The sequence below is a fragment of the Podarcis vaucheri genome (genome assembly GCF_965113315.1).
Source record: "Podarcis vaucheri genome assembly, chromosome: 12".
NCBI lineage: Eukaryota > Metazoa > Chordata > Lepidosauria > Squamata > Lacertidae > Podarcis > Podarcis vaucheri.
This window is the reverse complement of record NC_138750.1, coordinates 29755854-29782629: the sequence shown is the minus strand read 5'-3', so window position 1 is coordinate 29782629 and position 26776 is coordinate 29755854. Positions and strand designations below refer to the sequence as shown.

The window sequence follows — 26776 nt, the reverse complement described above, 5'->3', positions numbered from 1 at the left end:
ATCGGTCACGACTGGACCTAATGGTCAGGGGTCCCTTTACCTTTACCTCTCTTATAATTTTTTGGGCCAGCTAATTTGAATTCATTTTGTGAGTCTTGCTGCCCCTTTAGTTTTGTTTTTTTAATCTTCAGCCCCTGAAAAGGGACTTGTGCACTTTAAAAAGATGCCTAGAAAGAGGAGTTTCGCCTACATTTGCCACCCGTCCTGTAGTTACTTGACATCAAGCAGTCGGTGACATTTGACATTAGTGTTTTCTTCATTTTACCAGGATATGGTTGTGTGGCTTAGCAAACAAAAAAGGATGGGGAGATTTGCTTTCATTTCTTGAGGCTCGCTCATTAATTCAAGTCTGGGTGTAGGGCCTTGAGAGACTAATGTGCCGTCTTCAGGTTATCCTGTTTGAAGTTATTTGGAGGGGGGGGGAATTCCTGGCTACAGGAGAGGGTGGGAAGCTGCTTTGTGGGAGGTAATTGGTGTCGGTGGTAATGGGAGGACAAGGAAACAAAACCACTGGCTGTGTATTAATTCTGTTTGACAGATTGTTCAGCTTGAGGAGCTTCTGGCAGTGCGTCACTCTGTCTTTGTAGTCGGAAATGCAGGCACTGGAAAAAGCAAGGTACAGCATGGTGCTTTAACAGTTATTTTTTTATGGCAGATTTTGCAAATGGAAAAAAAGCAACTCTACGCCAGCTGGCATAACACCGCATGCTTCACTTCAGCCATCCCCCTCAACTCTGATTTTAAAGTGAAAGGTTGAGCATTGTTATGGTCAGGCTAAACATGACAGAGATTTAACTTCGCCCCCGCCCTCCCAGAGGCTCAAACTACCCAGGGATTAGTTCACATACATCAACCACTTAATTAGGAAAGGATTCCTCCCTTCCTCTTTCAGCTGGTCACCCAGATGGGAAAGACAAAATCCAGTGGAGAAATAAAGTTCAAGCGTGGGTGTGTTTAGGGGGCAGTAATGATTTGGAGTGGCTTCCTTTTATAGTGGAAGCAGAGGCTCAGCAGGAGCAGTCTGGAATACTATGATTCTGGGACCTCCCCCCACAATTATTCTCTCTCAGGAACAATACTTCCTCTGTTTGTTAGTTTCCTATTATTCCTGCTCAGTCTCAAAGCCTTAAGAAAGTGCAGTAGCATTTGGGTAAGTTTAATATAGGTTTCTAGAGCCATTGCTCCCACATCTTTTTCATCCCATTGTCATTTCTCATCAAAAGGTCTTACAGTTTTTAAATTTTAATTTACTGCTGAATTTTTATACCCTACCTTTCCTGCAAGGAGCTCAAGGTGGTTGTCCCCAGACTCAGAAAACAGAGCTCCATAAATCCAAGCGTTGTAAACTGAGGGTTGAGTTCAGACTAAGGCAGTGGAATTTAGGATGCATTAAAATTAATGGAGGGGGGGGAATTAATCATGACTCAGCTTGTCTCTTTGATTTAAGTGGGAACTAGTTTAATCTGGATCTGCCCCCAAGACGTTATGGAAAACTGGAAAAGCAGTGTCAATATTTATATAAGAACCTAACACTTTTTCCCAAAATTGAGACCTGGATCCTAACAAGAGAGTCTTCTCCTGGCTGTTCATCAGGTTCTGAAAACGCTGAACAGGACTTATAGGAACATGAAGCGGAAGCCTGTTTGGAATGACTTGAACCCCAAAGCTGTGACTACTGATGAACTCTTTGGTTTCATACATCATGCTACTCGAGAATGGAAAGATGGCAAGTAGAGGAGATATTTTAATTACTGTAACATTCACTGCACATTCTTCATGTTTTCCTGCAAAATATCCCTCAGCTGATGTTTATTTTGCTAGGATATTCATACAGAGAAATCGCGTGGTGTAGGCTTCCTGGGGCCACACTGTTTTATACTGCAGGCGAAGGGTAGGAAAGATCATGCTTGAATAATCCCAACTTTTTTGTTCTTAAACCCTTTCTTTGTGTGCAAAATGTAGCATGTTAAAAAGATTCTGCTTACCCGCCTCACTACTTTTCTACATGCAGGCAGTTATGGAGAAGTATTCAACTTAGAGTTCTTCCCCACTTGCAGTCTGAGGTGGTACTGCCTAGGGCAGACTTCACATGCAGATCAAGCTATTTGCCTGCACAATCTTCTTCATCATATACTCTGTGTCCTCTCTTAGTTGCCAAAGTATTCCAGGACTTTGTCACACAGTTCTGCTGTCAGCACTGTGGTATACAAGTAGGACTGCTGAACTTGATTCTGGTGTCAGGCAGGATTTCCCCTGCCATATAGATTACGTTGCCCGGACCCAAAGGGTTCCTGCTTTTGAATCGTGTCCTCCAAGTATAATATATGCTTTCTGTAGCCAGAACAAAAAATCGGGGAAACTCCAGGACATACTTGGAAGTCTTTGTGCCCAGGGTTCTTTGGACCCCAGTTGGATTTTTATTTTTTTATTTTTCATCATTTAAAAGTTCCTTTGCCCAAAACATATTTGCCTCCCGTTTTTCAGGACTCTTCTCATCTCTTTTGAGAGAGCAAGCTAATATGACCCATAATTGGCCCAAGTGGATTGTCTTAGATGGGGACATCGATCCTATGTGGATTGAGTCGCTCAATACCGTTATGGATGATAATAAGGTGAGCAAAAAGCAAATATATTCTCTTTTCCATTGGACAACTCTGTATGTTACCTCCTTCTTTGTTTCCTCATTTGTTTTCCTTTGCCATACCTCCTCCATGTTTCTGATAGGTAGAATGTGCACCCTGTGTTTTACATGGCATCTTTCCCCATAGTCAGAGTTCATCCACAACCCTGTTTGGCCTGCCACTTTCCCCTGGGAAAGCCCCGTGGTTTCCCACTGAATCAGATCAACTGGCAATCAAGATTCCCAGGACAAAACCATTCAGACCCATTCCTGGAAAGCAAAGGGCAAGCCTTTCTAAGCACAGGGCAAGTGGAAGTGTGGGTGAGCCCTGTGTCTTCAAAACCAGGTTGCATTACTTTCTTGCATTCTAGCACCATTCATTAAAATTAAGGCTCATTTATACGTTTCCCACCATGTTTAACACAGCGAGGCAAACCCCAGTCTCAAATGCGTCTGTTCTCATGTGTGCTAGGGCAGAGGCTGAAAATATGTGTTTCTTGTTGAAATCCAACCCTTGGGGATTGCGGTTGCTTATACTCTAGTTAATTCAACAAGTCAAGTTCAAACCTGGGTTTCTGATCCTCTTTTGTTGACTTAGGAATTGGTGATTTGCTTGAACTCACAAAACTGAGTTCGGATGTAATAGGGAATTGCGGTTTGTTTAAAAGCTGAAGTGAGTGCTTCTAAACTTCTTCTCCTGGCATATGGCAAAGGACAGGAAAGGGAGAGTACGTAAGTCAACAGGTTGCTACAATTTGTTCCATGAAGTGGGAAACCATGGCCTTCTATAACTTCTTCTTTTCTTTTCTTTTAATTATTTTTATTCAATTTCCAATACAAGATTTAAACATACATTTTCAATATTGTCACAGATACATAATTTTGACTTCCTTCAGCTCATCCGCGAATCTTCCGTTTTCTAATCTTCTATCCGCAATTCTAAATTTAACATTGCCTTTTGTTTTAAATAAACCTATTCCCTTGTTCCCTTTTTTACAGTGTTTCTATTATTATTTCTTCACAAAGCTTCCTGTAAACCCACAAACGTTATTTGTGCATCACATATGCTTTTCATGTAGTCCACAAATTTACTCCAGTCCTCGGTAAACTTGTGATCTTGTCGGTTTCGGACCCTTCCTGTTAATTTATCTAATTCTGCGTAGTCCATTAATTTCATTCTCCATTCTTCTATCGATGGTAATTCTTCCTGCTTCCATTTTTGGGCCAGTAGTATCCTTGCTGCTGTTACTGCATATAAAAATAATTTATGGTCATTTCTATTTATTTCATTTCCAACCAACCCTAACGAAAAAGCTTCTGGTTTTTTAACAAATGTATATTTCAACATTTTTTTTATTTCATTGTATATCAATTCCCAGAAGACTCTCACCTTTTTACACTCCCACCACATATGATAAAATGTTCCCTCTTTTTCTTTACATTTCCAACACTTATTACATACTTTATACATTTTTGCTAATTTTACTGGAGTAATATACCATCTATAGACCATCTTCATCATATTTTCTTTTAATACAGTACAGGCTGTAAATTTTATCCTTTCGTTCCACAATTTAATCCACTCATCTAATTGTATATTATACCCAAAATCTCTGGCCCAATGGATCATAACTGATTTTATCTCTTCGTCTTTAGTGTACCATTCTAGCAGCAGTTTATACATTTTAGACAATTTTTAATATTCGTTACTCAGTATCTCCCTTTGAAACTTTGATTCTTTTTCCGAAAAACCTCTCTCCCTTTTAGACATTTCATTAATCTGATAGTAATGCAACCAATCATTTACATAATCTTTAACTTCCTCATATGGCTTTAACTTCCATTTTCCTTCTTCTTTAATAATCATATCCCCATATGTTATCCACCTCCCTCTCATATTGATTTTTTTCACACTCATCACTTCTAATGGAGATAACCAATGCGGTGTTTTTGTTTCTAATAGGTTCTTATACCTATCCCAGACTTCCAAAAGAGATCTTCGAATGATGTGGTTTTCAAAACCTTTATGTACTTTTTTCTTATCATACCATAAATAAGCGTGCCAACCGAATCTATTGTCAAATCCTTCCAAATCCAACAATTCCGTATTCTCTAATTTCATCCACTCCTTCAACCAACAGAGACAAGATGCTTCATAATATAATTTCAGGTCCGGCAGGGCAAAATCTCCTCTTTCTTTCGCATCTGTTAACAATTTAAATTGTATTCTTGGCTTCTTACCCTGCCATATATACCTTGAAATTATTTTTTGCCATTCCTTAAATATCATTGCCCCTTTGATTACCGGGATTGTCTGAAATAAAAATAACATTTTTGGCAAAACACTCATCTTTATCGTCAAAATTCTTCCCCAAAAGGATAATTTCATCCTTCCCCACACCTCTAGATCCCTTTTAATTCCATTCCACATTGGTATATAATGATTTTGGAATAAATCAATATTTTGGGGGGGTCACCCAAATTCCCAAATATTTAACTCTCTTCACCACCTCTATCTCTGTCTGTTGTTGCATTCTATTTGTCATATCTTGGTCCATATTTTTAGCAATCATTTTAGTTTTCTTCCTATTCAAAATAAATCCTGCCATTAGTCCAAATTGTTCTATTTGTCCAAATTGTTCTGGTTGAAATGAATATGAGGTTAAAGCCTTTGCCGATGATCTGGTTTTAACAGTAGAAGAACCAGTAAAAAGTGTTAAGGAGGTACTGGAGGAAATCTATAACTTCTTATCGAGTCCTTTGTGTAGATCAACTTGTATGGAGAGATGAGTTGATACTTTACATCTAAGAATATTTTTCACAGCAGTAAACCACAGCTCTCTTTCTACACACAAGTGCATCTCTCCTAAGTTAACCAATTGTAAGTTATGTGCAGGTAGTTTTTGAAATTGCCTTGAAATTAATTCGAACTATAAAAATAAGCTTATCTGGTGTTTTCCTCACCCCGTAGGAATTGGTGGCCTTCCTTATATATAAATTGTGGCCAGGCATATTTCAGAATGTAGAATTATCCTTATGTAGGCCAAAGTATATTTTAATTTTAACATAGCCTTTAAATATTAACAGATATTTTCACGATAGCAATTTTCTGATTTATTATCAGAAGGCAAACAGTGGATACAGCTGTCAGAATAACTTGATTCTGTGCTGCTAATGTCTAGGTGCTGACTCTTGCTAGCAATGAACGGGTTTCTTTGACACCATCCATGAGACTGCTGTTTGAGATACACCATTTGAAAACAGCCACTCCTGCCACGGTATCTAGGGCAGGTATTTTGTACATAAACCCGCAGGACCTTGGCTGGAATCCGTAAGTACCTCCTATGGCTCACTTGGTAAAGCATGAGACTCTTACTCTCAGGGTTGTGGGTTTGAGCCCTGTGTTTGGTAGAAAATTCCTGCATTGCAGGGGGCTGGACTAGATGACCCCTGGGTCCCTTCCAACTCTACAATTCAGTGAGTATGATTCTATGACATTCTGCTGTCAACTTTAACAACATTTTATGGAAAAAACAGCTGGCATATGATGGCTCGGGCTTGATTTATATTTTCCTTTTTATATTTCTCACTTGTTGAAAGTAACTTCAAGGTTTCCATGAAGCTAACAAAGTCTCCCAAAACTCTAAAATAGAGAGTGTTGTAAACATGAATGCTGGAGTATAGCTAAGAAATAAGTTTGGGTTTTTTTGGCTCTGCAACTTTTTGGTCCGATGGCACAAATTTCTGATTTAGTTCAGTTTGTAGTAGTTTGTAGGTTACAAATATTGTAATAAATAAGAAAACAAAGCCTGGGATTTTTCTCTAGTCGCTTTCCAGTATTACTGCACATTAGCAATTTGTTGTTTTTATTAGTTTTCACAGTAATAATACTGTAATGCAGGAATAGCCAACTGGTGTCCCAGAGGGCAACTCGCTTTCACTTGGCTCCCAGCACTTCAAAGCCCGGATCCTAGTGCCTTTCATGTTGCTGCCATCCCAGACGGTATTGCTTGGCAAAAAGTTGTGCCAATTGTGGCTCTCTTAACCCAGTTAGGCAACTATTCCTGAATTTTCTCAGCACTAACGGGAAAGTAATTGTAAGTCCCTGCACTGATCCAGCAAATCTATGCAGAAACCATTGTGTTTTATTTTTCAGATACGTTGCAAGCTGGATAGAGACAAGGAGTCACCAATCTGAAAAAGCCAATTTGACAATTCTCTTTGATAAATACGTTCCTCCATGCTTAGATCAGCTCAAAACTAACTTTAAGACGATCACGCCCATCCCTGAGAATAGCATGGTTCAGGTATGTTTTTACTTGTGCAGATACTGTTATTATCACCATTGTCGTCATTTATGTAACCAACCCATCTTTCTGCAACAAAGTGTGTACTACAAAAACATATAAAAAGGCAACAAAGAACACCAGTATGCTACAAGCCAGCTTCAAGCCCCATGTGTGGCAAAGGATTCCTGAAAGGGGTAGTATTAGATGATCCTTGTGGCGCCTTCAGCTTTACAATTCTGCAATGGATTGGAGCTGATACAGACAGAAAGACTATAAATGAGCACTATGTATGTACAGCTGTATGGAAGCAGATTACCACAGACAGCTTCACCCACATGATGCTGTGTTTTTATTTCCAGATGTCTGAAAAAGTCTTCAGTGTTATCTTCATTAGAGTTACATTCAGGTTTATTTATATAACTGGGGAGTTGGTACCTCAGTGCTACAAGACAGAGCATGTTAACCAGCAGCAGTTAGCTCAGTTGGTTAGAGCGTGGTGCTGATAATGCTGACGTCATGGGTTTGACCCCCATCAGGGGCCACCTGCATATTTTTGCATTACAGGAGGTTGGTTGGGGTCCCCATTGGCACTACAATTCTACGATTTTATGTTTTGTATGCAAACTGTCTTGGGAATGTCCAGGAAACACTCGTGTTTGAAACATTGGAGAGACGCTACCAATCCCTGTACAACTGGATAGCCCAGTGTTCTGACTTGATATAAGTCAATTTCCTAAGTACTCGTAACCTGCAAAATATTTTTAATGTTTCGTTTTTGCTCTCTTTCGTTATATAGACACTTTGTTCTCTCCTTGACTGCTTACTGACTCCAGAAAATGTGCCCCTTGATGGTCCGAGAGAACTGTATGAGACATATTTTGCCTTTGCCTGTGTGTGGGCATTTGGTGGTGCCGTCTTTCAAGATCAGGTAGGCAGGAAGCAGTTTGCTTTGAGCTGTACTCGGATAAGCAAACTCTTCTCTTCCTCTATGACAGGCATGTCCAACTCCCAAGAGACTGCGATCTACTCCCACTATAAAAAAAACTGGCAGTGATCTACCCATTGGATTGACCAAAGTTGTTGAGTTGTTTTTTTTTGGGGGGGGAGAATTCACCAAAGTTTAGCACTTTGGGGGGGGGCAATTGCTCGGGATCACATACAGTTGTTCAGGGACGCCCCACGATTGACCGGTAGATCGCGATCTGTTCTGTGACATGTACAATGAAACCATAGTGAAAATCCACTCATTTGACTGTGAGAAAATCAGATGGAAGTCTCAAGTGTTGGAGATGGTATTTGTGTTGGGGCTCAAAGCCCAAGACCTAACGTCTTGGATCACTAACCTCCCATAATTGCTGAAAGGAAGAATTGGGGTTCTAAATCCTAAAATGCAAGGAGAAAACGGCAATGGAAAATTTTTGCAGGGCAGCTGATTAGAATTGCCACTGAAGAAGGAATTTAGAGCACTTTGAGCAGTATCAACATATTGTTGCACACCAACCCAATCTCCAAGTGGTGCAAGATTTCAGGGGTTCTAGGCACTTACCCAGGGTTCCAAGAGGAAACATGACACAGCACAGACTGTGCTGTCTTTATGATCTATGGTTTAGTGGGACGTGGGTGGTGCTGTGGCCTAAACCATTGAGCCTCTTGGGCTTGCTGATCAGAAGGTCGGCTGTTCGAATCCCTGCAATGGAGTGAGCTTCTGTTGCTCTATCCCAGCTCCTGCCAACCTAGCAGTTCAAAAGCACGCCAGTGCAAGTAGATGAATAGGTACCACTGTGGCGGGAAGGTAAACGGCGTTTCCGTGCACTCTAGTTTCCGTCACGGTGTTCAGCTTGGGATGTTTAGCACATCTTCTTTAATCTGTAAGGGAAATGTTCATGGCCACTAAAACAATGTGCAGAAGCAATTAATTTATTTGACATAGAATTTTCAATATCTGGTTTGGTCTTTCACAGGAAGATGCCAGCTAAGTTCTTCATTCTCCCCAATGGAAATGGAAATGGTTACCATCATTGGGGCAATAAAGAAGCTCATAGTTTCATGTAATTTGAATAATTTTATAAGCCTGTATTTAACCATCAAACTTGCTATGTACATTGAACAATTTTCATACCCCCGCAAAAAAACCCTAAGAACCTATTTAAAATTTTCTAGCTTTCTAATTATCAAGCTGAGTTTAGCCGCTGGTGGCTGAAAGAGATGAAAGCTGTGAAGTTTCCATCGCATGGAACCATCTTTGATTATTACATTGACCCCAAAACCAAGAAATTCCTGCCTTGGAGTGATAAAATTATCAGTTTTGACATGGATCCGGATACACCATTGCAGGTAAGCACATGTTTAATATAAAATGAGTGCATGCAGCTTTTCATTTTCTCCTCTGGTGTTTTCATTGTTTCCCGCTCATTGGAAAATGAAGCTATTGGGGATTTTGCATGTACAGTGGTACCTCGGGTTTAGTACTTAATTCGTTCTGGAGGTCTGTTTTTAACCTGAAACTGTTATTAACCTGAAGCACCACTTTAGCTAATGGGGCCTCCTGCTGCTGCCGCCGCGCCGCCAGAGCCCGATTTCTGTTCTCATCCTGAAGCAAAGTTCTTAACCTGAGGTAATATTTCTGGGTTAGCGGAGTCTGTAATCTGAAGCGTATGTAACCTGAAGCGTATGTAATCCGAGATACCACTGTAATGTTAGTTTTAGTCTTTGTGTCTGTATCTGATAATGAGAAGAAATGTAATGGTTTGTGGTGGGGGCTTTTTTACAAAGATTAACTTCATTTCTTTACTTGCTATACAATGAAATAAGTTGACATTTTATAAAGAGGGAATTTAAGGCATAATGGTTACCCGGTTAGGGGTGGGCAGTGATTGCGGCCCATTGCATCATGCTCTGACACGCCTATTTAGGTGACCAGCCATTGAAAAAACCCCAGGCTGGCTGTGGGGCGCAGTGGGAGTTGCCTCCAGCCACCAATTTGAAATTAGGCCATGCATGTGAAAATGCTCTATGTTCACATCTAAGCATACATAAGGGACGCGGGTGGCGCTGTGGGTTAAACCACAGAGCCTAGGACTTGCCGACCAGAAGGTCGGCTGTTCGATTCCCTGCGACAGGGTGAGCTCCCGTTGCTCAGTCCCTGCTCCTGCCAACCTAGCAGTTCGAAAGCACATCTAAGTGCAAGTAGATAAATAGGTAACGCTCCAGCGGGAAGGTAAACGACATTTCCGTGCGCTGCTCTGGTTCGCCAGAAGCAGCTTAGTCATTCTGGCCACATGACCCTGAAACTGTACGCCGGCTCCCTCGGCCAATAAAGCGAGATGAGTGCCGCAACCCCAGAGTCGATCACGACTGGACCTAATGGTCGGGGGTCCCTTTACCTTTAAGCATACATGCTCCTAGCAGTCACTTAGATTTTCACCCTTACGTTGCAGAGAAATGAAAATTGAAGCACATAAAAGGGATGAAAGTATTTATTTTTAAGAAAATGCTGTTTCAGTGGCATGTTAATATTAACGTAAGTCCTTTTGATGCCTCAGGCAGTCCTTGTTCACACATCTGAGACCACGTGTCTCAGATACTTCACAGATTTGCTCTTGGAGAAAGGCAAGCCTGTTATGCTTGTTGGAAATGCCGGAGTGGGGAAAACAGTATTTATTGAGCAATGCCTTGCTGGCCTCTCTGAAGATTTCCTGGTGTCCAAAGTCCCCTTCAACTATTACACCACATCAGCAGCACTACAAAGTAAGTTCCCAAGCAGACAATGTTGCATGTGGAAGTCTGGTTACAATGAGGGAGTTGGCTGTTTATAAATAATCAAAATTAAAAGAAAGGGTGTATTATAACATGAATTAATAAAAACTGATTACTCAGAACAATCAAATTGTGCCCGTTTTGGTCCCTGATTTAGCCCCCAAACAGTGGGGAGACAGAGCAGTGGGCATTTGCTGGCTTCCTGTGTCTCCTGCATTTGCCACCAGCAAGTGGCTGTTCTGGTTGTCATTATTATTGTTACTATTTATTAATTTTGTATACTGCCTTTACGCTAATACCACAGAGCGGTTCACAACTTGAAAATACAATGTGAGAACACAAAATACATAATGAAAGGAAAACAAAAACAGTAACTCCCCTTCCCACAAACATTTGAAAGGCCATAGAATGTTAATCAGCCCAGAGGCCTGGTACCTAAAGGCACCGTATTTTTCGCTCTATAAGACGCACCAGACCACAAGACGCACCTAGTTTTTGGAGGAGGAAAACAAGGGGGAAAAAATTCTGAATCTCAGAAGCCAGAACAGCAAGCGGGATCGCTGCACAGTGAAAGCAGCAATCCCTCTTGCTGTTCTGGCTTCTGGGATAGCTGCTCAGCCTGCATTCGCACCCACATTTCCCCTTACTTTTTAGGAGGGAAAAAGTGAGTCTTATAGAGCAAAAAATACGGTATTTAATTGTTAAATATATGGTTGCCAGGGACACTGGGAGTAGGGAATGGCAATACTACCCCCGATTCCTTTCCAACACTGGACGCTGTACGGCTAAATTATACCCACACTTTCTTTGGACAGGTTAGATTCTTTTGAATATATTCAACGTGTTCACGACTGTTAATGAAGGGTTCCTGAAACTGAAAACATATATGCAGTTGCATGCCTCCCCTCTCCCCCCGCAACAGATCCTCTTAGTGATGAATGCAAAGTTTTTATTTCAGAGACAGAAAGTGAAGATTGCATTTTATTGACACGGGTATGGTGTATTTTACACTCCCACACATTTCATGGATAAATTTAGAGTGCTTCTCAAATATCTTATACCTCATATCACAGCTAAAAAGCATTACAGCAGCAAGCAACACCAACTAGTTAATGCCATTTTTGAGAACTATAATTCAAGCCTTAAGGCATTAAAACACGCCAGAAAGTTCAGTATTACTCTGTTGGTTTGCCTGCTGTTTTAATAAGATTATTGCAGCGCAATATGTATTAAAACATTGTGTACCCAGTCTTAGTATTGGAACAATGATAACTGTTAACAGAGCTTATGAAATGCTCCACACAAAGGTTGCATTTCCCCCCCTAATTTGCTTTTGTGTTTGCATTCAAATATCATTTTCTGCTATATTTTTGGCATTTGTGTAAGAGAGAGAAAAAGGGGAAGGAGGAAGGCATTAAAGTTTAACAGTTTTTAAGAGAAATAGTTAATAAAGTACTTGCTGCGGTTTTCTCAGGAAATAGTATTTCAAAGCTAACAGGCAGGATTAAATGTTAATATGCAGAAGATTATTTTTTCTTAAAACCTAGTTCATTCCAAGATAGAAACCACGCAATACCTGGTACTCTGGAAGGGCCTGCCTAGGACCTTAAAAAATATGAGTGCAGATCGGACTACAGCAAAGCTTCCCATGTTAGTGCTGGGAAGTTAGTGAATCATGCTTTAAAGTGATTAATAACCAGTTACTGTATAAGTAACTTTAATAATGAATGCTGCTTCACAGCAAGAAAACAACAAAGGCTAGTAATTACATTTGTTGCTGTAGAATGCCTTGTTTAGGAGGGCATTTAACCCAGGTTGCCGGTGGGCACGTATGACCCTATAACAAAGGCGGGGATGGGAGGGGAATGGTCATAAAAGTGCATATGCACGATCATGCAACCTGCTTCCATTCCTTAGACTGTTATCAGTATTGAGCCTGAACTTAGCCAGTGTGGTTTGAAGAATCACTTGTGCCTAACACCATAGGTCAATACCGTTCCCAACAAATGGTCCAGATTTGGTGAGCTCTGTCTTTTCCAGAAACGCCAGCATAACGAGTAGCATAATTTATGACCACTGCATATTTGTAACTGCATTTGGAGTCCCCTTATGGGCTTACTATGCCCATGATACTCTGCACTGCAAAGTGAGAAGGATCCTTGTCACATCACCAATAGAGTGGAAAAAGTTAAATGCACTGCTGTAACAAACGCAGCTTCTGCTTTGATTTGGAGCTGAATTTGAGTCCCTGCACTGTATACATACCTTTTATACATTTCTTATTTGTATGTTGCCTAGTTACTAGCCTCTGCAGTATTTCACCCAGTAGTCATGTAGCATAATCCATTTCAGAGATTCTTGAAAAGCCATTGGAGAAAAAAGCGGGTCGTAAATTTGGTCCGGTAGGAAACAAGAAACTGATTTACTTTATTGATGATATGAACATGCCGGAAGTGGATGCTTATGGAACAGTTCAGCCTCACACACTGATTCGACAACATATAGATTATGGACATTGGTAAGTGACTCCATTTTGATGTTAAGTCAAACTTGTGTAATTTTTGAACGAAGAAGTAATTCTGCTGATAAAAACTGTTAGTGCAAGTTTGAATCAACTGATAAGATAAATTTTAGATTTTCCATATCTGGATAATTGTTAATTGTCCTACTGCTTGCTCAGATTTGCCCTTTATATCTTTGTTTACGTTTTAATGCAAGCTGAATAGTCAACCTATCTGATACCTGTGTAAATGAGTCCTGTGTCATCATCATTGTGGTGTCATCTATAATAATTGATAAATTAATTCTAGATGTTTAAATATTTTTTCTGCCTCAGGTATGATAGACAGGCATTAACTGTAAAAGAAATTCATAATTGTCAGTATGTTGCCTGTATGAATCCAACGGTTGGCAGCTTCACCATCAACCCGCGACTTCAGGTAAGGTTGCAAATTGTTTCATAGAAACCGCAATAAAGTGTATGCTTAGAGATTCCCGTTACTGAAGCCTTGACAGATTATTTAGACAAGATCTTTGTACTGCATTCACAAAATACAGATTGTGGTTTGGAGTAGAGTTGACTTATGAGGCAACACAATGTTTTGCTGAGATCTGTGACAGAGGACATGCTATTCATGTGAACCTGCCACATTTCCTTGGGCTGGAGTATATTTGAAGCGCATATCAGGAACAAATCTGCTTCATCACCACTTAATTGTGACATAAACAAGGCCTAGAAACTGTAGCCAAGCACTACAGGGCAAGTTCTTTGGGATGCTATTAAATGTTGTGTTGCAGACACCAAATGGACTTCCTTTCAGTGCATCCCAAACTACTGTCTGCTCCCAATCTGCATATCAGGCATATTGAATCATAGAAAGAGCATGGGTCCTGGTTGTATCACATCCTATAGCATTTTCGTGATGGCTTTCTCCTATTCACAGAGAGCTTTCCAAGGTAGCTGTAAAAATTAGTTGCATTGTGCCTTTTTTGTTTCAATCTGGTTGGATTCCTATAGTACCAGACTCGTAAACTAGGGAGCTCTAATGGAGGAGTGGTTCCAGGTTGTGCACCTGTGTGCACAAAATTCCCAATCCAGGAAGAAGTGGAGGACTTGAAATGCTGTTTAGGGAAGTCATGGAGAGCCCAATGCGAGCTATTCCTGTTGCGGGATAAGCTATTTCTAGTTCCTTGCATTACTTACAGAGATTTAGGGACTAGAGCAATATTTTGTAGAAAGTGATTGGACAAACAAGCTTTGCAACCAGAGACAAAAAGTCCTTTGTGGTCTTTCAAGGATTCTCACTTAGTGAAGGCTAGGTGGTAAATTATTTGCTCCCGTATACCTGGATGCTTGTGTGGAGAAGAACAGCTCTTAAAACTTACTCCTTGACAATAGCTTTTGATCTGAAAAATAAATAGCACGAGGACACTTGTGCCAAAGTAATGGTTACACCTTTTGCTAACCGAAATTCTGCCCTCCGTTTATTAACGTCATCAGTTATTCACAAATACGTACATAATTTATCATTGATAAGTACCTAAAGCAAGCATTTTCTTCATGTTTTAGAGACACTTTGCAGTGTTTGCAATGAACTTCCCATCTACTGATGCTCTAAGCACCATCTATAGCAAGATCCTTGATTTCCACTTTCAGCAGCATGGCTTTAATCCATCAGTATTGAAACATGCAGCTGCCACCATCCAAGCAGCAATATGGCTCCACCAGACAATGGTTCAGAACTTTCTCCCCACAGCTGTTAAATTTCATTATATTTTCAACCTTCGAGACCTCTCCAACATCTTCCAGGTTTGTTGTGTCTCTCTGTGTGTGTGTTTTAGATACAGATGCTGATACTGATAGAGACATAAATGTGATGTGTGCTTCTCTCTCAAGTTTGGACTTCCTCGGCCTAATATATGCATATGCACATGCATGTGTATGGTGTTAAATTGTCATTTGCATGCAATAATTCAAGCTAGTTAATAAAGTTACAATTCCAGTTTATGGGGTTTTGGTGTTTCGTCGTTGTTGGGGTTTTTTTTAAAAAATAGATTCTATCTGCACATGCAGTCTATTTGCATGAAAACTCTTTTTTACTTCTCAGAATTACAGGTTAGAATTTATCCATTTTGGAGTGTGTATCAAATGCTGAAGTGCACAAGAGAGTCTGTAATTAAGTTTGCCTTGCTGTTGAGGCTCAAACTGTACATGACAGTGCCGGGTCTGTGTTTTGCTTGTTAAAATACCTAGAGATAGCCTGATTGTGTATGCAGGGATGTGCACAGGCAAGGAACTCATTCTGAAGAGGGAAAAGGGAGCTCAGGTGAAAGGAACTGAACCCTCCTTGCTTTTGTGACTCACCCCACAAAAGCCACCTCTTAAGCTGTGTTCCTTCCCTCATCTCTGCTAGAGTCTGATAGCAGAAGTAAGCTTGGCGATTTGAAAAGTGCATAGGTGGGCGGGGGGCAGTGAGACGAGGAAAGATATCTTCACCTCCATACCGCCTACCTCTTTTTATGTGATTGGGCATTTTAAGCAAAAATAGGGTTGCCATATTTCCTCCCCCATTTTGGGGGGGGGGGTACGTGGATGGGCTTTTTTATGTTTTTTGTCCAAAAGTGGATGAGCTTTTTGGGCAAAATCACAAAAAAATGGATGGCAAAAACGGCACTGCCAACACGCATTGCTGTGCATCCAGATTTTCCTTGACATTTTGCTGATTTCCGAAAGCAGTGTTCTGGGTATGTCCGTGAAATTCCGGACGTATGGCAACCCTAAACAAATAGAGTTTCCATCATCTCAGACAAAAGTAATGTAGGAATATGCAGCTATCAGGATTGGTGTCTTGCAGTAATTGTCTTTTACCAGTATTATAAACATATTCTTTCTGGGGGGGGTTGTAGGGAATTTTATTTGCTAAACAGGAGTGTCTAAAGCATCCAAATGATCTTGTACGTTTGTGGCTTCATGAATCTTCACGTGTTTATGGAGATAAACTGGTGGAAGCAAAAGATTGCAGTTCATTTCATAAAAAGCTGACAGACACTGCACACAGATTCTTTGAGGTAAAGCTCTGGGCTGGTAATGGTTGCCTAATACTGCAGCACTGATGACAAGTTTGCCAATCTGAAAACTATTTAGGGTCAAAGTCAATCTCCCAAGAAAACTAATATGGCCCAAATAATAAGCTGTTTTGCTTTTCTTTCTAATAACAAAGCATAGGAAGAATATATATATATGTCAGATTGATTAAGAGAATTTAATATGGGACGTGGGGAAATCACAGAAGTGAGGTGTTTTTTGATTGGGGTTCATTTAAGAACCCAAATCCATCCTGTAATAAGATAACCGACCAAGACTGATAGTGAAAACTGTGCAGCTGCAGCTAAACTTCAGTGGCATATCTTTAATTAGAAAAAAATAGAAATGCAATAAATTATTATTATTTTTATAAATAATAGCTTTAGTAACTAAAAAGTAACTTATTGAAAGCATGTCTAATTTTGCTTTTTTTTTGCCACTAATGTTTCTAGATATATGGCAATCCATATTTTCAACTTTTTTTATATCTTGCCCTTAAAACAATGACACAAAACAGCATATTCTTAGTAGCAGTTCTGAGTGGGGGGAAATAACTTAATTGCATATAGCCTGCACTTAACTCTCCAGATGAGTTTGCTAGTACATGGTGATAGAAACAAATGATGAACACTAGCAAGCTGAGGAAGATTTAGTAAAAGAAACTTGATGAGCACTTAGCAAAGAAGACTTGGAATGGAAAATAAAGTGGTACTATTACTTCCCTTGATCTGGACACAATACTTTCGTTGATGCAGCTTAGAACTGTGTTACCTGTTTGCTGCTGCATGCCACTGTTGATTGATGTTAAGCTTGTGGTCTACTAAGGTCCCCAGATCCTTTTCACATGTACTTTTGTCATGCCAGACGTCCCCCATCCTATATATGTGCGTCTGATTCTTCCTGCCTAAGTGCAGAACCTTACATTTGTTTCTGTTGAAATTCATTTTGTTAGTTTTGGCCCAGTTCTCCAATCTTGTTTAGGTTATCTTGAATCCTGATTCTATGTTATTGGGCATTGAATCCATTTATTATACTCAGAGATGACTGAATTTATCTCATGACTTTTGTTCAACCCCTTGGCCATTGGCTTTTCAGGCTCTGCAGGGTTCCATCTTGTTTCCGATACTTCTTAACAGCTACGTGAAACTACTGGGATAGGTCGTCCAGGATTTTGGTGTTGGATGCTATCAATACACTGACACATTTTGTTTATTTCTTTATAATGCTGAGTAACAACCTCTGATCTTGGCAGTACGTAGGGCATTCTCTGCACATTTAAGGCGGGGTGAATAGCAATGCATTTCCAAGTTATGTGTATCCCTGTGTTTCAGTCTCTCCTTTTGATGTTATGTTGCCAACTTAATAGGATCTGGATGATCACATTCTTCTCCAGCAACCACTTATTTACTGTCATTTTGCAAATGGTGTAGCAGAGCCTAACTATATGCCTGTCAAGGATTGGGAAGGGCTAAGAAATATCCTTGTGGAGGCTCTAGAGAACTACAATGAACTGAATGCAGCTATGAACTTAGTCTTATTTGAGGATGCTATACAACACGTGTAAGTAAATGTCTTGTCCTGAATTCAGCAAAGTTTGTTTATTTTTATTACTGCTACATATTATTAAAAAAACATTGTACATGGTTTACATAAAAACATTAATACTACAAACTATAATTTTAAATAAATTTGCTAGAAAGTAGGTTAAAACAGAACAAAATTTTCACATACAACTTGTAAATTCTAGCTTGGAATTATCCATTTTTGTATATAGAATATCAAGGGGAAAGCCACAAAATGCTGCTACTGCACCACTTTCATGTAGGACAGTTGGTGTAGTATGCGGTTAATAGAATTGTTTCTGCAGTGGTGCCGTAGCTTCAAAATTCCCTCTCCATAAAGGTACAGCTGGTTCCACAATTACAATCTCCTTGGCAGCAGCTTCTCTCTCTCTCTCTCTCTCTCTCTCTCTCTGTACAATAGTACCTCTGGTTAAGAACTTAATTCATTCCGGAGGTCCGTTCTTAACCTGAGGTACCACTTTAGCTAATGGGGCCTCCTGCTGCTGCCACGCCGCTGCAGCGTGATTTCTTTTCTCATCCTGAGGTAAAGTTCTTAACCCGAGGTACTATTTCTTGGTTAGTGGAGTCTGTAACCTGAAGCGTATGTAACCTGAAGTATTTGTAACCTGAGGTACCAGTGTGTGTGTCTGTGTGGCATTCTAAGGGTTATATTGCCTCAACCTGCTTTTAGTTTTATAGTCTTTTGTTGCTTCTGAGTCTATAAATTGTTTGAATGTATGTTTTGAGGTGTGTCAATGTATTTTAAATTAATTTCTACATTTATTATACACTCCCCCCTTAAAATGCATCAGATGAAGGGTGCTTTCAAAATATTTTAAAAGTTAAAGATAAAATAACTCTTCTGTGGCCATTAGTCATGTTGCTCCTTTTCCATCATCAGATGTCGCATTAGCCGAATCTTGCAGTCCTCTCGTGGCTATGCGCTTTTGATTGGAGTGGGTGGCAGTGGAAAACAAAGCTTATCAAGACTGGCCGCCTATATTGGATCTCTTGAAGTGTTTCAGATTACACTGAAGAAAGACTACACAATTCAAGACCTCAGGGTAAAAACAACAATTATTACATAATTGCCCTCAGAATTGCTAGGCTTGAAAGCAGGCTATTTAGAATCTGAGGGGTTGAAGTAAAGCATTCTTAATGTGTGGCTTGTGGCTTGCTAGTGAGAAGGTATCATCCAGGGGCTGGGAAAAGTTACTACTTAGTTTGTTCCCACCACAAATTATTGTAAGCGGTGGGAAGGCAGGGATCTTTATTTGGGCAAGACCTGCTGGGAAGAGTTGCTATGATATCTTGGCCTGAGCTGTTTTGTTTCTTTAAATAAAGAGTTAACTTCATTGGCACTTTGTGAGTTATTGCTGACCGACTCCCACTTTGACAGGGATACAAATTCCATGAGAGAGACCCATGCGATGAACCCCACTTATGTGGCTGGGTAACTTGCTGAACTGCATGGGATCTGATTATGTTAATAAGGTCTGCCTGACAACCAGGAGAATATTTAATAGGCACCGTTGCAAAGATGTCTTGTGACCCTAAGCAGTTGCTCAAATAACCTGAATTGTGTACCTAGCTCTGCATTTTTTCCCCTTTGTGAATTCATTTTGATATTTCTCCTGAAAATAAAATTGAGTATGCAGTGAAATACTTCCAGCCCATGAAACAGGCATTATTAATACGATTGAAGTGTTCTTGATGCTGATTTGTTTTGCAGAACATTAATAACAATTTTCTGACTACTAGGGGAAAGATTTTTTTTTCATTGATTACTGCTTGTTTCCTTTTTTCCTTGCAAACTTATCAAACCACAGTTCTCTTCACCTGGTATCTTAAAACACATCTGGGTTTGTTTGTTTGTTTGTTTGTTTGTTTGTTTTAAAAATCCTCTGGAAAAGGATATGCCACGAAAATGAAGCAAAGATGCTAAACAGCAGCGAATAGCTCTCAAGTGGCATGTATTTTCACATTAGTTACCGTGCCACCCAGTTTTGTTTCAACATTTTATTGTAACATGAATGATTGCCTACTTTCCTTACAGGTAGATCTTGCCAATCTGTATATAAAGACGGGAGCCAAGAACATTCCCACTGTGTTTTTGCTGACAGATGCTCAAGTTCCAGATGAACGCTTTCTTGTGCTGATTAATGACTTGTTGGCATCAGGTGATTAGACCTACACATTTCTTGAAAGATCCTCCCAATGACAAATTATCTGCCGTTTCAATGAACTTTAAAAAGGAGATTATTTGTCTTTGAGATGCTTTCTGGTATGGCTAGGATGTCCTTTGGGAAAAAGTGTATTAACCCAGCTAAGTTGGGTATTGTGCCTACTTTGCTTAAAAACAATGTTGCTCTTCAGAAGCTAATATCAAGGTCAAGGAATGTATAGGTGCAAGTTCCATTTGTAGGTGTTTCTTTTATATTGATTCACTTACACTGATTGAATGGATTGACTCCATCATGCCAGAAAGTGGGACAGGGTAGTTTTTACATGTGCTTTGATCAATAGTGGTAAAAGCGTAGTGATTTAAATGAGAGCATTTTAGTTAGGTTAAGCATTTTCTGTGAACCAACTTGAGACCTTCAGGTATAAGGTGGTATATTATTATTATTATTATTATTATTATTATTATTATTATTATTAAATAATACCATCAACATATTCTTTCAGTTAAGAGAGGCAATTTTTATAGTAATATTAGAGACATTACAGAAACCATATTTGGGAGGCATGATGATGTCCTAACCCAGGCATCCCAAACCTTCGGCCCTCCAGATGTTTTGGACTACAATTCCCATCATCCCTGACCACTGGTCCTGTTAGCTAGGGATCATGGGAATTGTAGGCCAAAACATCTGGAGGGCCGAAGGTTGGGGATGCCTGGCCTAACCTATAGTTTTGCAAGGCACATTTTCCAAAACAAAATGGTCTAGAATGGAGCTGTTTATGTTTGTAGCAGGGGAATTGTTATTAAATATACAAGATTTGTGACTGCATTTTTTAAATTTTTGAACTGCCTTATCTTAAAGATCAGTGGGACACGGGTGGCGCTGTGGGTAAAACCTCAGTGCCTAGGACTTGCTGATCGTATGGTCGGCGGTTCGAATCCCTGCGGCGGGGTGAGCTCCCGTCGTTAGGTCCCAGCTCCTGCCCACCTAGCAGTTCGAAAACACTCTTAAGTGCAAGTAGATAAATAGGTACCGCTCTGGCGGGAAGGTAAACAGCGTTTCCGTGTGCTGCGCTGGTGCTGGCTCGCCAGCTGTAGCTTCGTCACGCTGGCCACGTGACCCGGAAGTGTCTTCGGACGGCGCCGGCTCACGGCCTCTAGAGTGAGATGAGCACGCAACCCTAGAGTCGGACATGACTGGCCCGTACGGGCAGGGGTACCTTTACCTTTATCTTAAAGATCACAAGGTGGACAAACTAGTAGAAAACTCAATACAGATATAACACTAGTTTAAAGCAAAACTGGGTTAACCCATATCTAATGCCATTTCTCAGACACTTGTTACCAGAGTCAGCCAAATTTAAAAAGTGTTTCTAGGTTTAGAGCCAAAAGAGCAAAACATATTGAAACTTGTAATTTGGTTGTGTTCATTTTGTAATTGTGGGTACTTCTTCACCCCCGTTTTTTATTTCATTGTAGGAGAAGTTCCAGATCTATTCAGTGATGAAGATATGGATGATATAATTGCGGGAATTAGGAGTGAGATACGGGGACTTGGTGTTATTGACAGTAGAGAAAACTGCTGGAGATTCTTTTTAGATAGAGTACGACTGCAGCTAAAAGTAAGAAACAATGGATCTGGGGTTATAAATAAGAATACTGAACATATTTTTAACTAGTGATGAACAGATAAATACTAGGTATGTGAATGCCATAGATATTACAACACCGTACAAAGCCATCTTCCTTTCCTCTGTGTTTAGTGTCTAGCAAATTCAGAACCCGTGTTTTCAAGATTTAAGTTTTCTGTGTCACATTTTGCATGTGCCCATCTAGGGATAAATATTCCCAATGTCTTTGATATCTTCCTTAAGCTATGATTTCTAGGTATACGTTGCCATATTGTTTTCTAGTTTGTCCACCACTTCCTTGAACTCTGGTGGCCAGAAATTATTGATGTGTGCACAGTACTCTATGATAGTAAAGACAGCATTCTCCACCTGCTATATATTATAGAACTGTTTCCTAGCTGCATTTTTAAGAGCCCTTGGGGTGAGGATAATGTCGGCAGTATGCAGCAAAATAAAGACACTAACATGACAGTAAAACTTTTTTCCCCAATTGAAATTGGTCTATGCCTTACTTTGCACAACTGTTCCATATCACACATTGCTTCAAGAAGACTGTTTGGTTTTTATGTTTTATATGGAGGAAATTTTGGCTCTCAAAATGTTTGGCTCTAGCTACTGCTTTTTGGAGGAGGGGTGTACATAGTAACATATATCTCTTCTAAACTCCTTCCTTCCATTGTCTTCGATCCTCTAATTTCACTCATGACTTCATTATTTTTAACAGCTTTTTAGAAACTGCTTTCAGAATGTGCATTGCCTTGCTACTGCTTTGCAGGTGTCCCACTGTGCAAAATTAGTACTTCCAGAGTCAGCTATAGGAAGTATCTATTCAGACTTTAAAGTAGAGACTGTGTGTTGCAGAAGATATTAGTTAAAACATCTGGAAGACAACATGTACTGATGGAAGGGGAGAACGTCTGTTGTGACTTAGGACTTCAGTTACTGGGTGCTAAATTCTATTTAAATCTGTTGGACTTTCTTCAAAGTGTCTAGGATGTGAGGCACAGCAAAGCATAATTTTACCGGATTATTTGGAAATATATGGGCATTTATCTAGTTCTTATTATAAAAATTTATTAGAAAAAAGCGGTTCCTATTAGGAAAATCTTGAGGGTGGCAGTGATATATTGCATCAAAACCAAAAACTCACCCAAATAGGAATATATTTGTTTATTTAAATATCTCGGGATCACACTGACCCTGCACAGGATCAGAAACCCAAGAAGTTGTGTTATGTCAAATTGATTGCTCTGTTGACTGAATATGATTGTTAGGATTTTGCTTTGTTGATTAATACATATGAAGTTCATTAACTGATACTGGACCTAGGTGGGGAGGTAACCCACAAGTGGGAAGATTTTTGGTGAAGCATCAAGCACAGTGCAAGTGAATAAAACATTGTTTTTTGGGTGTAAAGTCCTAATTTGCCTAAATTCATTAGCTGCTAGGTAGATTGCATTTTCATTTGTGAGCCTGATTGCAGTGGCTCGCTGCCACCACAGTTGACTGAGTTCCTCTCTCTTTGATCGCCATGTAATATACTTCATTCTTTCTTTCTTTCCCTCCTCATCTGCACAGATCATTCTGTGTTTCTCTCCTGTCGGTTCCACACTGAGAGTTAGAGCTCGGAAGTTCCCAGCCATAGTTAACTGCACAGCTATTGACTGGTTTCATGAGTGGCCGCAGGAGGCCCTGCAGTCGGTCAGCAGGAGGTTCATTGAGGAGGCGCCTGGGATTAAGGTACAGAGTTTCAAACTTGCCAGTCATATGCAAAAAGCAGCAGCACAGCTCTCTGGAAGATCAATCATGGACAAGCTGGGGGGGGGGGATCCTTTTTGTTGCTTCTCATATTTGTCTTCATTTAAGGTTGCAGAGTTCATGGCGGTTACCTAATACTGTGGAGCCAGTTTCTTCAGTGCAATTTTGACAGTTTGAAATAGGGAGAATTTGTTTTTTTTAAGGCAAAATGTACAATGATCCCAACATCTGTACATGAACTATTAGCGATCTCACTGAAATGGAACTCTACCAATTCAGGGGTTTTGCTTAAGTTTTTTTTGGGGGGGCGTGTTTGGGGGTTTGGGGTTTTTTGTGTGCAATTAAACAAATGCACTTGAATACCTGAAAATAGAAGGAATTGAACATTGCAACCCTGCAGTGATTTAATTCTGACCTTTCTTTCCACTTTCTAAGGTTCTCCAAAGGTAGAAAGCTGGGCATAAAAATATGAGAACTCAGGTCTCTCTTTAAAAGGGCATCTAAGTTGACAACATTTTGTCTTCTCTTTTCTTGCAGATTTTTGCAAGATGTAATAACTACAATCTAAAAAAAAAAAATCAAAGTCAGAACTGAATACTGTATGTTATAATGAAAGCTTATCAATTATTCAGCTTCATTTTCCTCTTTAGTTCCCCCCCCCCCACACACACACACCAGCTTTCTCTTGAGGGTGATAAAGAGCCAGATGGAGAAATGCTCATAAAACATTGTCCTCCAGCTCTACAAGGTGTTTTGTTATGTTCATCATTTGACTTCCCCCTGGATCAACTTTGACCAGGAATGGGAAGTTCAAGAAAGGTTAAGATTTGCATCAAGGTGATTAACCATTGAGGAAAGCCAAATATTAATGACCTGACATCAATACTGGTGCTGATGACAGAGACTGATGTAAAAGAAGATTCAGTTCCTGCTATAGAAGGCATTTCTACTGTATAGTTAAAAAACTTGAAAAAAACAGCACTCTAGAAATGAATCAGAATTTTCTTCCATAAATATTTTGTTATGGCCATTATTCCAGTGTTTTAGTTTGATATAGCAGTGAGCGTTCAGTAGCATTGGTATCTGTTTGCTGTGATGCTAACAAGTTTATGTAAGGAATTTGTAACGATGGGAAGTATAGAATTTCAAGTGGGCTGCATGCATCAGTTCTCAGTAGTTCATTGCTTTCCTGTCCTAGAAAAGAGAATTTTGTGGCAGAAAGACACTGTTACAATGTTACAAAGGCAGCCATTAAAGGTCTGGTCTTAACAGCAATTATAAATCCATGCTATGCTTCTGGAAATGCGTAAACTGATCGGTGCTCGGTAAATGTATTTACTTAACTTCAGCAAGAAACCCATTTCAGTGGTCAGGGTAATGCCCCTTCTTGTGAGAAATGATACTTTAAAAAAACAAACAAACAAACAAACAACTTCCATTTCATCTAAATGCAATAATACCAAATGATTGGAAAACAGTCAAAAAGAGGGCCGGGGTATGAAATTTAGTTTTAATTCCTTTACCTCTTCTGCTGCCAGTATTGAGCTGTGAAACAGCTTTTCTGATATTACGAAGAGTGACCAATGACATCTACTGGCCATGGAGAGACTTGTCTTTATTTTCTGTTCAGGGCAGTGTAGAATATTAGTGCAGTTTTTCAGAAATTTAGAGCTGTCATTTCTTGTGATGCGTTCAGTTTCTGAGTACATTTAGTTTCTGGGCTTCCCAAAGCTTTACTTTTATTCTGTGGGGGGGGTTTTCCCCCAGTATGTGAAACTCTGGATGCTTATCAACATATATATGTTTACATATTCCTTTAAAAAAGAAAATATGCCAGACTTACCTCTCTCTCTTAGTAATGCTTCAAAATAAAACAAATTTTAGGAAAGAAACTGAATATGTTAAGAGCTACCTACAATGAATACTGGTCAAGGTCGTCGCTGAAGATTGCCTTGATAAACCTAGCAGAAGTTAGTTACTGCAATTATTAATGCTAGAAATCAAAGGTAAATACTGTACATAGTAAACCCTGCACATGTAATGGTGTACACTAGCAAACTTATAATATTGGATGAGGGCTAGTGCAACTGTAGCAGTTAAGAGGAAAGTCACGACACTTCCTACAGATGTTATTCTGCACATGCCATTTTACATCCACTGAAGTTAATGATCCAGCGACATACATATTGGTGATGCAGCCTAGTTGGGTTCCTAACTCAAGAGAGATGTTCAGGTACCCTTACTGAAGAAAACACTGTTGCGTCGATGTATTGGATAAATTTGTTGCTAGAATCTATTGCCTTTCTGAGTGTAAGAATGAGAATAAAATTATGAACCACTCCTCACTGATTAAAGGGGGAAATACATACTTTAAAAACAGTGGATATTATACCAGTACTTTAGCCAATGTGGAGTGTCACTTCAGTTTAGATTTTAATTAAGGATTGCTCTTAAATTATTAAGTTTTATGATACAATAGGCTATGGACATCTAGATGGAAATTAAAATTAATCTATGTTCCATCATTTTTAATAACCTTCCCATCAGAGTTTAAATCCCTCACTAAGACCCCCCCCCACAAAATTCACACTCTTCCTATATTTTGCAGACCCATCTCCATACCTTATTGCAAATCCTGCCCCCTCTGCAAGCACAAATTGGCAGCCAGCATCGTTTTTATATCTTATTGTCACGACATAATTCTATTTGCTTCAGTGCATGTGCTGACAGAACAAATTACCTGTTTTGTGGTTCAGGGCAAGGGATGTGCTAGTGGCTTGAGTGGCTAGGTGGAACTAGGCTGATGTTTTGAGTACAGTCACTTTTGTGAGAAACTGCCTGCATGGCATGAACTGAATGAGAGAGGTCCTGGAAGAATATGGCAGCAGCAACAACAAAAATGTTAATTGGAACCTACAAAGATAATTCCTGTAGAAGGAATTGAGATGTACAGCAGAACCCCAAGATACGGTTTTGCTAAAGGGAAGCCATGTTTTTCCAATTCTTAAATTGTTCTTGTCTTAAGTATTTTAGGGGAGGGGGAGAGAGAAAGAGAGAAAGAAAGAGAGAGAGAGAGAGAGAGAGAGAGAAGCTGCCTCTTCAGAGCTTGCACAAAACTGATTTTGCAGTTCTAAGGGTTTTGTGAAATATAGCAGCTCTTCAATTAACCTGCAGGCAGTGTTGCATCCTGTTTTAATAATGTACCTATTATATATAGGAAATATAGTAAATAATAATAATAATAATAATAATAATAATAATAATAATAATAATAATGCCACTCTATGGCACACTTCTTTGGGCATCTCACAAATAAAATGGTAACATACAACTTAAAATTTAATAGCATAAAATACAGCAAAGGGAAGAATAAAAGCAGGCAACTAGAAAT

The 26776-nt window shown here is 39.6% G+C and overlaps 1 protein-coding gene across 4 annotated transcripts in view; it reads left to right on the top strand.

Moving 5' to 3' along the window:
- The window catches only part of DNAH11 (dynein axonemal heavy chain 11), a 147605-nt gene that overhangs the window by 61935 nt on the left and 58894 nt on the right, over positions 1-26776 (top strand). For all 4 annotated transcript variants that reach the window (XM_082193867.1, XM_082193866.1, XM_082193868.1 and 1 more), the window contains 17 exons: positions 539-616; positions 1594-1726; positions 2485-2612; positions 5803-5951; positions 6777-6927; positions 7706-7837; positions 9070-9243; positions 10452-10656; positions 13018-13183; positions 13502-13604; positions 14735-14974; positions 16072-16233; positions 17616-17809; positions 18713-18875; positions 19868-19991; positions 21476-21618; positions 23206-23367. In XM_082193867.1, the coding sequence (XP_082049993.1) occupies positions 539-616; positions 1594-1726; positions 2485-2612; positions 5803-5951; positions 6777-6927; positions 7706-7837; positions 9070-9243; positions 10452-10656; positions 13018-13183; positions 13502-13604; positions 14735-14974; positions 16072-16233; positions 17616-17809; positions 18713-18875; positions 19868-19991; positions 21476-21618; positions 23206-23367 (2607 nt within the window). The remainder of the gene's footprint in view (positions 1-538; positions 617-1593; positions 1727-2484; positions 2613-5802; positions 5952-6776; positions 6928-7705; positions 7838-9069; positions 9244-10451; positions 10657-13017; positions 13184-13501; positions 13605-14734; positions 14975-16071; positions 16234-17615; positions 17810-18712; positions 18876-19867; positions 19992-21475; positions 21619-23205; positions 23368-26776) is intronic.